Source organism: Callospermophilus lateralis, chromosome 2 (genome assembly GCF_048772815.1).
Source record: "Callospermophilus lateralis isolate mCalLat2 chromosome 2, mCalLat2.hap1, whole genome shotgun sequence".
In the NCBI taxonomy this organism is placed as follows: Eukaryota; Metazoa; Chordata; class Mammalia; order Rodentia; family Sciuridae; genus Callospermophilus; species Callospermophilus lateralis.
The window spans coordinates 37,626,815-37,643,560 of NC_135306.1; the positions used below are offsets into that span (position 1 = coordinate 37,626,815).

The 16,746-nt window shown below is 36.3% G+C and overlaps 1 protein-coding gene across 3 annotated transcripts in view; it reads right to left on the bottom strand.

Annotated features, from left to right (window-relative positions):
• Nucleotides 1–16,746, bottom strand: part of Ubap1 (ubiquitin associated protein 1) — a 52,669-nt gene that overhangs the window by 13,154 nt on the left and 22,769 nt on the right. For 2 of the 3 annotated variants that reach the window (XM_076843347.2, XM_076843348.2), the window contains exon 3: nucleotides 7,051–7,175. The exons of the other annotated variant lie outside the window; for it this stretch is intronic. In XM_076843347.2, the coding sequence (XP_076699462.1) occupies nucleotides 7,051–7,175 (125 nt within the window). The remainder of the gene's footprint in view (nucleotides 1–7,050; nucleotides 7,176–16,746) is intronic. 3 annotated transcript variants of the gene reach the window in all.

A 16,746-nucleotide genomic window follows, 5' to 3' on the forward strand; every position in this document is an offset into this window, starting at 1 on the left:
GCTTCACGGTTCCTTAACAAGACCTTAAAGTAAAAAATTTCATTTGGGGGCTGGGGATGTGGCTCAAGCAGTATAGTGCGCTCGCCTGGCATGCGTGCGGCCCGGGTTCGATCCTCAGCACCACATACAAACAAAGATGTTGTGTCCGCCAAAAAGTAAATATTAAAATTCTCTCTCTCTCTAAAAAAAAAAAAAAAAATTTCATTTGCACATTTAAAAGAAATACATGATTATATAAAGCAAAATTCACATAGGGCAGAAGAAAACAAAATCTTTGGCATTCACTCTAAAGCACCAGAGTTAAGCAATGTCTCTGTGTATGTATATTCTAGGTTGGAGACATATTAAAAGTATAATAGGAGGAGAACAAAGGGAAGCATGCTAAGACAAGCATTTTAGAGTAGAAGAAACCTAATGACGAGCTCTGGCCATCCCCCAACCTTTTCAGCTTCAAATAACACAAGAGAAGCCTAGAAATGCACATGTCAAGAGGTTAATTTAAATTCCTGAATCAGCTGCTATGCCTCAGAAAGACACGTGGGGGAATCACTGTGCTTCATTTCTACCGGTTATGGAACAATAAGAAAAGAGCACTGGGCAAAGACTGCTGCATCTATCTGGAGGAAACCCAATTTTACAGTCAGTTTCCTCTAATAAAAACTGTGGCTATAAACAATTTACCTCTACTTATAAACACAGAACTCTGAAATTTAACTTGAAGCAATAACTAGAAATGTCTTTCCTTTTCTAGCAAATCTTCCCTGAGAATTTTTTTTTTAATTACCAAAGTAATGCAGAATATATGGAACAGAGGAAAACATATTGGAAATTTTAAAAAAGCAAAAGTAAAAGAAAATAAGAACATAGTTTGAGAGTATGATAATAAATAATAATAGCATCTAGCATTTATGGAGTACTAGGAAACAGACAAAGCATTATAAATGCATTACAGTTTCTGTAGTTTACCTTTTTGTAGTTTTAGTTACCTTTAATATACCACAATCCAAAAATATTAAATGGCAAACTCCAGAAATAAATAAATCATACATTTCAAATTGTAAGCTGCTCTGGGTAACACAGTAAAATCTGGCACATTATCTTACTCCATCCTCCTGGGATATGAATTGTCCTTTTGTCCAGCATATTCACACTGTGTCTGATACCCAGCAATTAGTCATTTAGTAATCAACTCCACTGTTGTGGTACTAGAGTATCTTATATAGAGTTTAGTATTATCTTAGGTTTACACATCTACTGGGGATTTAGAACATATCCTCCTTAGGTTAAGGAGGATGCTACAGTATAAATGTAGTTTGTCCCCCAGGGGTTAATGTGCTGAACGCTTGATTCTTAGTGTGTCACTGTTGAAGTATTGAAACAATTAAGAAGTGGAACCTAATAGGAGGTGATTGGGACTTTAAAATGGATTAATTCTTGGGGCTGGTGATGTGGCTCAAGTGGTAGTGCGCTTGCCTGGCACACGTGAGGCACTGGGTTCGATTCTCAGCACCATATAAAAAAGAATAAAAAATAAATATTTTTTTTAAATGGATTAATTCTTTTCTTTCAGGAGGGCTTTCTCAATCTTTCAGGATTTCCTGAAAGCTGGTTGTTTTAAGAGACTCTATTGGGGCTGGGTTGTGGCTCAGCTGTAGAGCGCTCGCCTCGCACGTGTGCGACCCTGGGTTCAATCCTCAGCACCACATACAAAAATAAACAAGTGAAATAAAGGTGTTGTGTCCAAATACAAAAAATAAATATTAAAAAAAAAAAGCTAGTTTTCACAATTTTCCAGGTGAGGAAATGGAGCCTTGAAGAACTAAAGAAATTTATACAAAATCATACAGTTAGTACATGACAATTCCAGCCCATGTGTGACAGCAGAATCTGTTATAAACCATAACACAGGGCCGGGGTTGTGGCTCAGCGGTAGAGCGCTTGCCTAGCATGTTTGAGGTACTAGGTTCGATCCCCGGCACCACAAAAAAATAAATAAAAGAAAGATATTATGTCCATCAACAACTAAAAAATATATTAAAAAAAAAAAAAGTAACACAAAGGACCACCCTGACACCACTACTGCAGCAACTACATATTCAATAGAAGCTTTCTGGATCCTAGATGCAAGAATATGTTTTACTGGTTCACCTCAATGGAAATTTAACTGAAAATTTGAGTTTGTGTTCCAATGCAAGAGCAACTATGACAAAGTCATAGGAAGCTTCAAGCCATGTGGTTAGGGCTCCAGATCTCACTATTCTCTACGTAGAGAGGGAACCAGCACCCGTACCACAACCAAATCTCCCAGGAGAATCCCATGCAATCAAAATTTAAAAGGTGCTTTGTATAATCAGGAAACAAAAAAAATTTCAACTTGCCCACAAGGAATAGGGACCAAAGCCTCAATCTCTGGTTAAAAGTGGATGTTATGAGCATAATATCATGCATTTATCAGTGTCTCACACTGCTCAAATAAGAAATACCCTACAAAACCTAAAATGGCAACAATTTGTGATTCAAAACAAGTTTGTTTTTTTGGCGGGTTTTTTGGTACCAGGGACTGAACCCAAGAGCAGTTAACCACTGAGCCACATCCCCAGTCCATTTTTATTTTAAGACAGGTCTTACCAAGTTGCTGAAGGCCTCACTAAATTGCTGAGGATGGCCTTGAACTTTCAATCCTCCTGCCTCAGCATCCTTAGTTGCTGGGATTACAGGCATTTGCCACTGTGCCTAGCTCAAAACAAGTATTCTGAATTCATCAATTAAGCAGTGACTAATAAGAGAAACAAGACAGAGGTGTTCATGGCCAGCCTTAGCAACTTAGAAAGACCCTGACTCAAAATAAAATTTTTAAAAAGGCAGAGGAGGGCTGGGGTTGTGGCTCAGAGGTAGAGCACTTGCCTAGCACATGCAAGGCCCTGGGTTCGAGCCTCAGCACCACATAAAAATAAATAAAATAAAGGTATTGTGCCCAACTACAACTAAAAACTAAATAAATAAATAAGCGAGTAAATAAGTAAATAAATAAGTAGATGGCTAGATAGATAGATAAGGGCTGGGGATGAAGCTTAGTGGTATCGTTCCCCTGCATTCAATCCCTAATCCCTGGCTTTAGTTATTTTTATTTTATTTTTATTCTGGTAATTGAACCCAGGGACCCTGTCACACATAAAAAAATTCTAAGACTCAAGCAATCCTCCTGCCTAAAACCCCAACTAGCCAGGACTAAAGGCATGTATCACTGCATCTTATCTTTTGGTATGTTATATAATTTTTTAAAATATCTTTATCTACTTATTTTTTTTTATGTGGCACAGAGGAATCAAACCCAGGGTCTCACACCTGCAAGGCAAGTGCTCTACAACTTAGCTACTGCCCCAGCCCTGTTGCATAATTTTTCAAAACCCTTTTATTTTCTTTGTCTCCCCACACCCTCTTTTTTTCTTGTGATACCAGAGATCAAAACTAGGGCCTCATGCTTGCAGAACACATATTCTAACACTGAGCTACAACCCCAGTCCTAGAGATATTTAAAGATCATACTGCTAATAGTATTGTACACATAGAGAGGTACTTAATGACTCTATTGTTACAAATAAAAAATTATTAGGCAAATGAACAAGGAAAATTTTTATAAGATAAGTCTCTCTTCTGGCCCAATGAAGTCTTCATACACAAAGGAATATCAATTCCATAATCAAAATTACATTAAGAGGTTAAACATCAGTGTTTAGGGAAATGCAAGTCAAAACCACAATGAGAGATAACATCACATTTACAAAGATGTATATAATCAAAAAGACCCCAACATGGTAGTACATGCCTATAATCAGGAAGCTGACAGGCAGGAGAATCACAAATTCAAGGGCAGCCTTGGCAATTTAGCAAGACCTGTCCCAAAAAATAAACAGGGCTGGAAATATGATATGTCAAGAGCTTTGTAATGTTTTGAACAACTAATAATAAAAAAAAAATTAAGTCTAAGCAAAGAAAACTGTTTATAAAAAATCTTTATCTTTTTATCTTACAAGAACATTTTAAAAATGCTTTTGTATTTTAATAAATTACCAACAGAGAGAATATGACTTCTGATTGTTAACAGAAACATGAATCTCCAATTGTAAGCAAACCTTGTAATAAAAGGATCATAAGTAGTATAAAATAAAATAAACAGGGCTGGGGATGTCACTCAGTGATATCAAGTACCCCTGGTTCTATCCCCAGGACTGGGGGGAAAAATCTTAACAGCTGGGGATATAGCTTAGTGGTACAGCATTTGTCTACCATGCATACAACGTGCTAGGTTTAATCCCCAACACTGCAAAAAAAAAAAAAAAAAAAAAGACAATTAGTGACAAAAGTTGATAGGGATATGGAGAAACTGGAACCCTCTATAGTGTTGGTGGGGATTTAAATGGCACAGCAAACCTTGGAAAATAGTCTGGCAATTCTTCAAATGTTAAACATGGAGTTACCACAGGACCCAGCAATACCACTCCTAGGTATATACCCAAAAGAATTGAAAACATATTCCATACAATAACCTGTATACAAATGTTCATAACAGCATTATTCATAATAGTAAAAAAGTAGAAAGTACCAATATGTCCACCAACTGACAAATGAAGGAGAATATGATTTGACATATAAAAATGAATTAACTAATACTACTTCATTCATACAAATGGATAAACCCTGAAAACATTATGTTAAATGAAACTGAGGCAGGAGGATTATAAGCCTACTGGGTCACTGAAATTACAAGCACAGACCACCTCATCAAGCATGGGTTTCTTTTTAGTGAAATGAAAATGTTCTGGAATTAGATAGCAATGATGCTTACACAACTTTGAATATACTAAAACCCATTTAACTACACAATTTAAAAGGGTGAATTTCATGGTCTGTGAATTATGTCTGAACAAAGCTATTTTAAAAAAATAACTGAAGCAGATGTGTCACCCAAGTTTACAATCCCAGGGGAGAAGCTGAAGCAAAAGAATCACAAGTTCAAGAACAGCCTCAACAACTCAGCAAGGCCCTCAGCATATTAATGAAAGACACTGTCTCAAAATAAAAAACAAAAAGGGCTGGGGATATAGCTGAGTGGTAAAGTGTCCCTGGGTTCAATCCCCAGAATAAAAATAAAATAAAATAACTAAAGTCAGGCATGGTTGTATACACCTATAATCCCAAATACTGGCTGAGGCAGAAGGATCAGAAGTTAAGAGGCCAGCCTTAGGCAACTTAATAAACTCTGTCTCAAAATAAAATAGAAAAAGAGGTGAGGATACAGTTGAGTGGTACACTGCCCCTGGGTTCAATCCCCAGTAGTACCAAAAGAGAAAAAGTCCTAGTTCTCCTACTATAACTACTCATAGCATATAGACTATGGAAGAGAAAATGGAATGTGTTCTAAAGTAACATGACGAGAGAGAGGGAGAGAGAAGGGAAACTGTATGGAAATGGAAGGAGACCCTCACTGTTACATAAAACTACATATAAGAGTTTGTGAGGGGAAAGGGGAAAAAAAAGGGAGAGAATTAAACCACAGCAGATGGGGTAGAGAGGGAAGAGGAGAGGGAAGGGGAGGGGGGATAGTAGGGGATAGGAAAGAAAAAAAGAAAAAAAAAAAAAAAAAAAAACATGACTCAGGAATCCCCCATAAACAAAACATCTTTTTCCAAAAGTTGTGTTTTATAAATGTGTTTTTCAAAACACAGTATGAAGTGTTTTGAATACTATCCTGTACTTCACTGTTTTCTACATGACTCTGAGCTCTAAGCACCTTGAGGACAGTGATAAAGGCATTTATCTCTATCCTCAGTACTAGCATAACACCTCTCAAGAGCAGGCATTGAGTAATTGTTTACAAAAGAAATTACAAGCAGCTATTTGCTGCTTTCAAGAGGTAATTCAGTACCTTTATATTAACTAAGCTTTAAAGATGAGAGGGTTGAGAAAGAAGCCTTTGGGGAGATGGCATTTGAGCACAGTGTAAAATGAATAGATTTTAACAGCTTTGAGTACAGTAAGAGAAGAATATTTTGCATAGATTTAGGAGCTCATGTAGAATAGCAGAGTAACATACAATGTACATTCAATAAACTGCTGGTAACCTGGCTTGGAGAGAACACTGAAGAGTTGAGCTAAAGTGCTTTTTACATCTATTCTTGATTCAATAATGATTGGTGGGGCTGGGGCTGTAGCTCAGTGGTAGAGCACCTGCCTTGCACGTGTGGGGCCCTGGGTTCAATCCTCAGCACCACATAAAAATGAATAAATAAAGATACTGTATCCATCTACAATTAAATAAATAAATGATGATGATGATGATGACTGGTGAATCACTAAACACTATTAAAATCACTAAAACTATTAAAAATTAATAGTCTTGAAGAAGGGTATGACAATTTACAACTTAATATTATTCTAGGGTAGGAGATGGAGAGGGAGTGAGGAAGTGCTGGGGAGTGATACTCGCCAAATTATATTGTCATATTGTGTATTGTATGCATATATAAATATGTACCAACAAATCCCATCAGTATGTACAATTATAATGCACCAATAAAAATGTAGGGGAAAAAAGAATATTATTCTAGAAACAACATGAAAATAAAAGCAAAATGCTCCCAGCAGAGAGGTCACTTGAAGAGACTACTACAATAGCACAGCTGAATAATAAGGTAGGGATGAAATGGAGTATAAGACACAACAAAAGAAAATTATTACCTAACTTCAGTGACTAAGATGATAATGTGAACATTAAGAGATAAAGAAAAAAAAAAGAGGTGAATAATGGTAAATGAGGATTTGTTTTGTGCAAGGCACAGAGCCCCAAAAATACATAATCTAAGAAATTAACAAAAACAATCTCTAAACGGAAGTGTGTGTGTAACGATGTGAGCCAGGAAATTATCAGATGCTCTGAGAAATACAAATAAAAGATTTAAGAGTAGGGGTTTTTTCCATTTCACTATACATCAATTTCTTATCCTTTAAACTTTTAAATACACTAAACTTTAACTAAAAATCACCACTTACCTGTACTTCTCTGACAACCTGCAAACAATCAGGCAAGGAGAAGCCAATAGGTAGACCAACTTTAGCTGGTGTTTTGAATTTGTCTCCTATCTTAAATGGGACATCATCAAGGTAACTGAAAGTCCCTATAATCAAAAATAAAGTAGAAAATATCAGCAAAGAACTTTATTATTTGTTTTCCTATAATCTTAAGACTAGAAGTTATAAAAGTTCCTTCTCCAACTGCTTACCTTCTCCTGAACCTAGATCTGAGAAGAAAATCCAACATCACAGACTACTTAATCTTATTAAGGTTTATTTTCCATTATACTTAGTATAAAAGCCAAAGTACTCACAGCATCCTAAAAGGTCTCCCCACAGCCCACAACTGTTCTGCCTTCATATCCCTAGCAGTCAACTTCTAGTTCACTATACTAAGTCATGAGCTCTCTATTCTCAATGATTTTTTTTTTTCCCCTTGCAGTTCCAGGGATTGCACCCAGGGTCTTATGCATACTAGGCAAGTGCTCTATCACTGAGCTACATCCCCAGCCCTGTCCCCAGTGAAGACAGGCTAAAAAATCCTATACTGGATATTCCCTCTATCTTGAATGCTCTTCCCTCAGTTATTTACATGACTCACTCCTTCACTTCTTTTAAGGTCTCTGTGCAAATGTTATCTTCCCAGTGAGGCTTGCCCTGACCCCTACTTAAATTTACTAACTCACCTTTATTACAGCATTCATATATTACAATCTAACTTTTCCCTGAAGCACTTATATTACTTTTTTCTTTTTAAGACAAATCTGCTTCTTTTTTTATAGTTGTCAAAGACTTTTTATTTTATTTATTTATATTTGGTGCTGAGGATCAAACCCAGTGCCTCACACATGCTAGACAAGTGCTTTACTATTGAGCCACAAGCCCAGGTCACTTATATTACTTTTTAACATTATATAATTGACTTTTTAATATCATCTGTCTTGCCCAATGCAATGTAAGCTCCTTCAGGCAAGTTAATTTAAATCTATCTTATCCAAGAATATATCCTCGAACTTACAGCACTGCCTAGCACATTTAACAAACACTGCTGAACTGATGACAGACACTACACAAAAGAACCTCTTTGATTTGGAGTTCTTTACATTCTTTTTCATATTTTTCATTGGTGCACTATAGCTGTAAATAGCATGATTTTTTAAATAACACAAAAAGTTACTCTAGATATTAAAAAAAAACTATAACATTTTAGAATAATGTGGGGTTTTATTTTCATTTGTTTTTGTTTGTTTGTTTGTAGTGCTGGAAATTAAACCCAGGGGCCTCACACATGCTAAGTACAAATCTATCACTAAACCTCCCCCAGTGGGGAAATATTTCAGCAGCACAGCACTTATAAGAAAAGGGAGGCTGGGTATGGAAGCATATTCCCATAATCCCAGCAACTCAGGAGGCTAAGGCAGGAAGACTGAAGTTTGAAGCCAACCTCAGCAACTTAGCAAGATCGTGTCTCAAAACAAAAAAAGAAAAAGGGCTCAAAGGCACCCATAACTTCAATCCCCAGTACCACCACCACCACCCCAATAAAAAGAAGAAGAAGAAAAAGAAGAGATAACTATACAAGATCATGAGAATCTAAACAGAATTATCTGGAGGCATATACCACAAACAACTAAACTGCTTCAATCCCCTAATGGTTCTGTGCCTATCACAGCTGAATAATACAGAAAGATCAGGACATGATCATAAATTTACAGGGTCAAAAGAAAAGAGAATGCTTCTATATACTCTGACTTGAGCCATGATTTCTTTTCTGAACAAATTCTGACAGGCCAATGCACTGGCAGAACCAACATGAACAATAAAACATAACTAATAAAATAAATTTTGCTTTTTCAGTATTACCACCTAGTTTTTTTTTTTCTAAAAAAAGGCTTATCTGTGGGACCTCACACTACTGTATTTTCTTGAGTACTGATGAACACAGAGTAACACAATTACTCCTCTTCCATGAAGATATCATTCATTCTAAGAACTATGAATCTTAAGATTTATCAACACCAGAATATACTGGATATCATGTCATCATCCCATTCCCTGAGGTATATACTCTTCTTATACACCCAATATCCTTTACCAGGAAGAAGGCCCTGTTCTCCTGCTTGGGAAATTCTCTCTCCCCCATCTAACTTCTTCTTCTTTTTTAAAAATATTTTTATTAGTTGTTGACGAAGTTTTTTATTTATTTGTATGTGGTGTTGAGAATCAAACCCAGTATGTCACACACCCTAGGCAAGCACTCTACCACTGAGCCACAATCCCAGCCCCTCCCATCTAATTTCTAATCCAGATTAAAACATTTGAACATGCCAAACATGGTGGTGCACATCTATAATCCCAGCTGCTCAAGAGGCTGAGGCAGGAGAACTGTAAGTTCATGGCCAGTCTCCAGAACTCAGCGATTCCCCCCACAAAAAAAGGACTGGGGGTCTGAGGGTGTGGCTAATGGCAGAGCACCTCTGGATTCAATCCCAGTAATGCCAAAAACTGTATTTCACATAACTAGTAAATTAAATCCACAATTGTGTTCATTAATAATTTTTCTATGGCATAATCAAAATCATTAACCCTTTGGGAAATTTTCAAAGTATAGCCATTCTTTTATAGGTTTCATTTTTTTTTTAAACTAGCAATATCTACCTCATTGTCATTTTAAATTACCTAGGGAATTATTTATACTGCTTTTAAGAATAAACTCAAGAACAACTCTCTTTCACAAAATACACAGTTTTAATACCACCATTTCAGGACTTGCCACTATGCATCGTTTAGTAGTTTGTTTCCTAGAGCTAGGGGTGTAGCTCAGTGGTAGACTGCTTGCCTATATGCATGAGACCCTGGATTGGATTCCCAACACAGGAAAAATAGAAATAAAAATTTGTTTCCTTATTCTTTTTCTAGAGACTCTAAGCATGAAAATGAACTAACAGTGTAGAAATGTTTCATGCATGCATCTCCCAAACTCACCATAAAGCCTACCAGATAAAATTTATTCAAAGAATAAAGAACAAATAAAGTAAGACGTGGTTTTATATTTCTTTTGTATTCAACTCTAACCCCTACCCCGACTTACATTTGATTAAAATAATTTACCCAAAACGACAAGAGTGGTCATAAAAATGTTTTGTTTTTGTTTTTTAACAGAGTACTCATACTAGATACATATCTAACATTCTGGATAAAGTGACAAAAAAACAACAGGTGCTTGTTCTAACACCATCAAAAAAAAAAAGTCAGATGCCTTCACAAATGCCAAGAAAATTGTTCATTACAACATGTAAACCCCCTGACACTTATAAAATGGTTTGTATGAAAAAGATGAAAAGCAAAACTCATCTTACTTTCAAACTTTTTTATCAGTTTTCTATAAAAATAGATGTGTATCTTACTATGGCTGGTACCCTGATAAAATGAAGCCCAAGCTAGAACTTTTAGCATTGCTTAAGAACCACCGAAGAGATGTACACCAAGTTAACAACTGAAATATTAAATTTCTTTTTAATTTTTTTTTAAGCTGTAGATAGACATAACACCTTTATTTTATTTACTTTTAAGTGATGCTGAGGATCGAACCTAGTGCCTCACACAGGCTATTTATGCTAGGCAAGCATTCTACCACTGAGCTACAACCCCAGCCCTTAAATATTAAGTCTTTTGCTGAATAAAAAGATTCACTTAAAGTAAGTTTATTAAGTCAGGGGGTTGGTGCATGCCTATGGTCTCAGAGATTCAAGAGGCTGAGGCAGGCTGGGCACAGTGGCACATGCCTGTAATGCCAGTGGCTCAGGAGGCTGCAACAGGAGGATTTTGAGCTCAAAGCCAGCCTCAGCGAAAGAATGCACTAGGCAATTCAGAGAGACCCTGTATCTAAATAAAATACAAAACAGGGCTGGGGGTGTGGCTCAGTGTCAAGTGCCCTGGAGTTCAATCCCGGCTCCCCCCGCCCACCAAGAAAAAAAAAGAGGCTGAGGAAGGAGGATCACAAGGTCAAGACCAGTTTCAGCAACTTAGCAAGACCCTGTCTCAAAATAAACAATAAAAAGAGCAGGGGATGTAACTCAGTGGTAGATCACCCATTGCTTCAATCCATTATACCACAAAGTGAAATAAAGGAAGGAGGGAGGAAAACTATCACATTAACACTAACTATATTTTCTTAAATAAATAGTTCTTCTGCAGTTTGGTGTAAAGAGTTGACTAGAGAAAGGTGGGGGGGCATCTACAAAATGGTACTGGGCTAAAGATTATCTGAACCAAATGTGAATGTCCTTCCAAGAAAGGTATTCCATTTCCTCACCTACCTTTCAGTTAGGAAACTATTACACACTGTGAAATACACTGACAGACCCATATTCTATAAATGGAACTAGTTCTAGGGTTAGGTACAGACAAGATTAAAATAGAATACCTTTAAACAACTGCCGCTTCCACTCATTAGCACCAATTACAAATACCTGCTTTAAAAAGGAGTTCTGCCCAGCACAGTGACTAGGGAGGCTGAGAGAGGAAGATCACAAGTCAAGGTCAGCTTCAGCAACTTAGTGAACACTGTTTCAAAATAAAATATTTGTTAAAATCCCTATTTTGTATTTTATTTAGACACAGGGTCTCACTGAGTTGCTTAGGGCCTTTCAAAATCTTGAAAGCAGATAGTACAGTGGCTGGGGATGTGGTTCAGTGGTGACTCCCCCTGGGTTCAATCCCTAGTACCAAAAAAAAATAAATAAATAAAAAGCAGGTTCCTTTCACTAACAAAGCCAATGCCAAGGTGATTTAGCATATTTCTTACCCAAGGTCTTATTTAGTCCTTTAAAAATTTGGTTAACAGGTAATGAACAAACTCTGTGGTTATTGGGAAGAAATGGTAGGGATAAAGGCAAAAAGTTGTGTAAAGACATGGGAACAAAGGCTGGGGTTGTGGCTCAGTGATAAGAGTACTTGCCTACCATGTGTGAGGCACTGGATTTGATTCTCAGCACCACATTAAGTAAGGAAAGAAGAAAAAAGGAAGGAAGGAAAGAAGAAAGGAAGGAAGGAAGGAAATAAATTTGTGTCCAACTACAACATTTTTATATATATATATATATATATATATATATATATATATATATGAATGAATAAAGACATGGGAACAAACAAAAAGAACTTTTAAATAATGAAGATCACCATAAATACTATTAATGATGCTGCTGTGAGGATCAAAGAAATATTTTTCCCCAATGTAACCTACTATGTCTTAGGAATTATCCATTTTTATCCAACACATGAGGATATATACTTAAAGTTATCAACTTCTCGTTTCTAAATACATTTTTTAAAACAAATTCAAGAAAAACTCAATAGCCACACAGCTCATAGAATTAAGCAACATAGCTAACAATTTTGCAACTCACTCCAAAGACCTTTTAGTTTCAGTTCCTATTTCTGAAACTCTTCCTTAAATATCAGAATCTATTTTCCCAAGTTCTATTGAGGAGGTAGGGGAGTGCATCTCTGATTTCTGTGGGAATTTCCTGAAGCCAGGTTTTGCACATAACTTTGCATTATGCTATGATGGAGTAGACTGGGATAAATGTGTAATGACTCAGGAAAAATTCTGGGAAGACTGGTTCTGTTTTCTTTCTAATTTATAGGTATGTTATGATCCTCTCTCTTATGTGTTTTTTTTGGGGGGGTGGGGGAGTGGGGTACAATTGCAGATGGTGGGAAAAAATCCTTCTACGGAGAGCAACTGGATTATGTGTAAATTCAGATTTTACTATGAGAGGATACAAATAAAGGTTTTTGAGAAAGAAGACTAGGACAGATCAAACCTAAAATTAAGTGAAAAACTAATTTCATGGCTAATCATCACTATTTTAAAACCAGAAGTCCAGTAAAACTTGCAAAATTATAAACACAGAGATACATCTATAAGATGTGAAGTCGCAAGGAAATGTTATACCCTAATACAAAACAAGACAAATGACCCACAAAATCAGCTTTTTAATACATATTGTCTGGCATTTATTTAAAAATTCTAAGAAAAATAGGCAAGAAAATGTGATCCATCATCAAGAGAAGAAACAGGCATCACTCCCAAATCCAAAGATAGCCAAGTACTGTAATTTTCATACAAGTACTTTTAAATTAACTATAATAAGTATGTTAAAGAATCTAATGAAAAGATGATCAAGTATGAGCAGATGTAGAATGCCAGCAGAGATGGAAAGGTAAAGAGATAAATGGAAATGCTGAAAGTGAAAAATGTAATATCAGAGAAGAAAAATGTTAACGGCTCATAAATTAGGCTATTCAAGAAGACAAGACCTAGCAGAAGAAAGACTCAGTGAATGTGAAGTTAGGTCACAGGACAACCACTGAGACAGGAGTTCAAAGCTAGCCTCAGCAAAAGCAAGGTGCTAAGCAACTCATTGAGACTCTGTGTCTAAATAAAATACAAAATAGGGCTGGGGGGAGCTGGGGCTGTGGCTCAGAGGAAGAATGCTCACCTAGCATGCGTGAGGCACTGGGTTTGATCCTCAGCACCACAGGGAAAAATAAATAAATAAAGGTATTGTGTCCACCTACAACTAAAAAAATTAATGTTTTTTTAAAAAATAGGGCTGGGGATGTGGCTCAGTGACTGAGCCCCTGAGTTCAATCCCCAATAACCACAACCCCAAAAAAGGGCAACCAAATGGAACCTCAAAGAGCATAAAAGTTAGGGGGAAAAAAAAAAAAAACAGAGTACTAAGACACTTCTGGAACAATACCAAATAACCTAATGTACAGGTGAGTCTCAAAAGAAGAGAAAATGGGGCATAAGAAATATGAGAAGAGATAATGTCTGAGAATTTTCCAAACATAATAAAAAGACATCAACAATGCAGATCTAAGAAATTAGCCAAACCCAAGCAGAATAAATATGTAGAAATTCAAACCAAGGAAATGTTGAAAACAAAAAATAAAGGGAAAACCTTGAAAGCAGGTACAGTGGGTAAGAGGGATGATACATAAATCGAATAATAATTAAAATGATGGCCAACTTCTACACATTAAACTACAAAGCAATTATAGATTCACTTTTTAAACAATCTACAACAATTGGGCATGGTGGTGAACACCTAATAATTCCAGCTACGTCAGGGGACTGAAGTAGGAGGATTTTGAGTTGAAGCTAGCTTGGGTAGTCTGGTGAGATCCTGTTAAAAAACACAAAAATTATTTTAATTTTTAAAAGTGGTAGAAGTCAGGTGCAATGGCACATACCTGTAATCGCAGCAACTTGGGAGGCTGAGACAAGAAGATCAAAAGTTTGAGGCCAGCCTCAACAATTTAGTGTGGCCCTAAGCAACTTAGTGAGACCCTGTGGGCTATGGATATGAGCCACTGGTTAAACACACCAGGGTTCAATATACAGTATCAAAAAAAATGTTGTAGAGTGCTCCTGGTAATGGCAATTTACACAGCATTCACATTTTATTAGGTATTACGAATCTACAGATGATTCAAGGAATATGGCTGGAAACGTAAAGGTTACAAGCAAATACTACACCATTGAAAGACTTGATCATCTGTGGATTTCGGTATCAAGGAGGAATCATGGATAGGTAAAGAGGGATGACTATAATAATAAACCAGAAGGAAATTCTAGGAAGTGATGGACATGTTTGTCTTGATGTTAGTGAAGTTTTGTGGGTGTATACTTATCCCCAAACTATCAAAATGCATTATGTTGAGTATGTATACATTTTCCTATGCCAATATATCCCAATAAAGTGGATTAAAGAGTGGGAGTTTAATTATAAAGTCCTATTGCAAAGACCTATATTTTTTCTTGAATTAGAATCTGAAGATATTTTTTCAGATATAAAAAGAATTGTTTTGTGAAACTTTTTTAAAAATTCTTTAAAAATCACCAGGCATGCACCTCTGTAATCCCAGCAATTTGGGAAGCTGAAACAGGAGGATTCCAAGTTGAAGGCCAATCTGAGTGAGAATAAGACCTTGTTTCAAAAAACAAAAAGGGTTGGGTATAGACTGCACCCCTGGGTGCAATCCCCAGAAGAAAGAAAGAAAGAGAGAAAGAAAGAAAAAAAAGAGAAAGAAAGAGAGGAGAGAGAGAGAGAGAGAGAGAGAGAGAGAGAGAAAGAGAGAAAGAAAGAAAGAAAGAAAGAAAGAAAGAAAGAAACACTTTGAAAACAACTTTTTCTATATATAGAATGAAAGAATTAAAAATTTTAAAATTAGGGCTGGGGATGTGGCTCAAGTGGTAGTGCGCTCGCCTGGCATGCGTGCGGCCCGGGTTTGATCCTCAGCACCACATACAAACAAATATGTTGTGTCTGCCAATAACTAAATAAATAAATAAATAAATAAATAAATAAATAAAATTTTAAAATTAGGGGCCTGGGGTTGTGGCTCAGTGGCAGAATGCTTGCATGGCATGTGTGGGGTACTGCATTAGATTCTCAGCCCCACATATAAAGAAATTCATTAAATAAATGTCTATCAACACCTTAAAAATTATTTTAATTTAAAAATTAAATCACCAGCATCCAAAAAATCCTAATCTAAACTGAGCCAAAAGTTTATGATTTATATATGGACAATGTATCTAAAACTCTTTGATAGAGGCTGGGAGTGTATGTGGCTCAGTGGTAGAGCACTTGCCTAGAATGTGCGACAGGAGGCCCTGATTCAATCCCTACACCACCAATAGAAAAGAATTTTAAAACTTTTGTAGTCTTTATTTTGTTACTTAGGGATATGTGTTACAAATAGTAAAAGAAATTTAGTTTAAAAGAATAAACTTGAAGGTTAATCAAATGGTAATCATAGATAGCATAGTTCAAGACCTAGACCAAATATTTAAACAGAAAATTAAAAATAGAGAAAATGATTTTTGAAAAAAAGTTGTTATTCAGATACCTTCAGAATTATAATATTTTTTCTCTGGATTGTTTAGATGGGACACATAACCTGGGATCCAACTGATTTGGAGTTTCCAAAGACTGAAAGCTTATCTTTTGAAATAAGATTATAAGTTTAGAATTTTCATTTGTGCAATTTTCTCTCTAGGCCTTTTCTCTGTTCTTGGCTCTGTCCTCTTTTTCCCTTGAAAAAGTGATCCACGGGCAACTTCAGATATGCCTCTTTATTATCATTCGAATACTGTGAAAGAGCCTTACAATGAACCTTAAACAAAAGGAGATGGTTTTCCAGGAAGATCTGGTACCTGACTTGCTACAGACTGCTAATTCCAGAGGCTGAGTAACTTAACTCCATAAAGATTTAACAAAATATATATAAGTTATGTATACTGGTATGTACATAATGGCAATTCAAACTTTTAAAGTTGTTGTATAAAATATACAAACAAGTTAAAAACACAATGACTGCTGGGCACAGTGACACACACCTGTAATCCCAGCCATTTGGGAGGCTGAGGGAGGAGGATGGCAAGTTCAAAGCCAGCCTCAGCAACTTAGTGATGCCCTAAGCAACTTAGCAAGTCCCTGTCTATAAATAAAATAGAAAAAGGACTGGTGATGTGACTCAGTGGTTAAGATCCCCTGGGTTCAATCCCTGGTACAATTAAAAAAAAAAAAAAAAACACAATGACTGCTACATCACCCTGACTTAGTTGAGTGATTACTATTAAGCAACCACTTT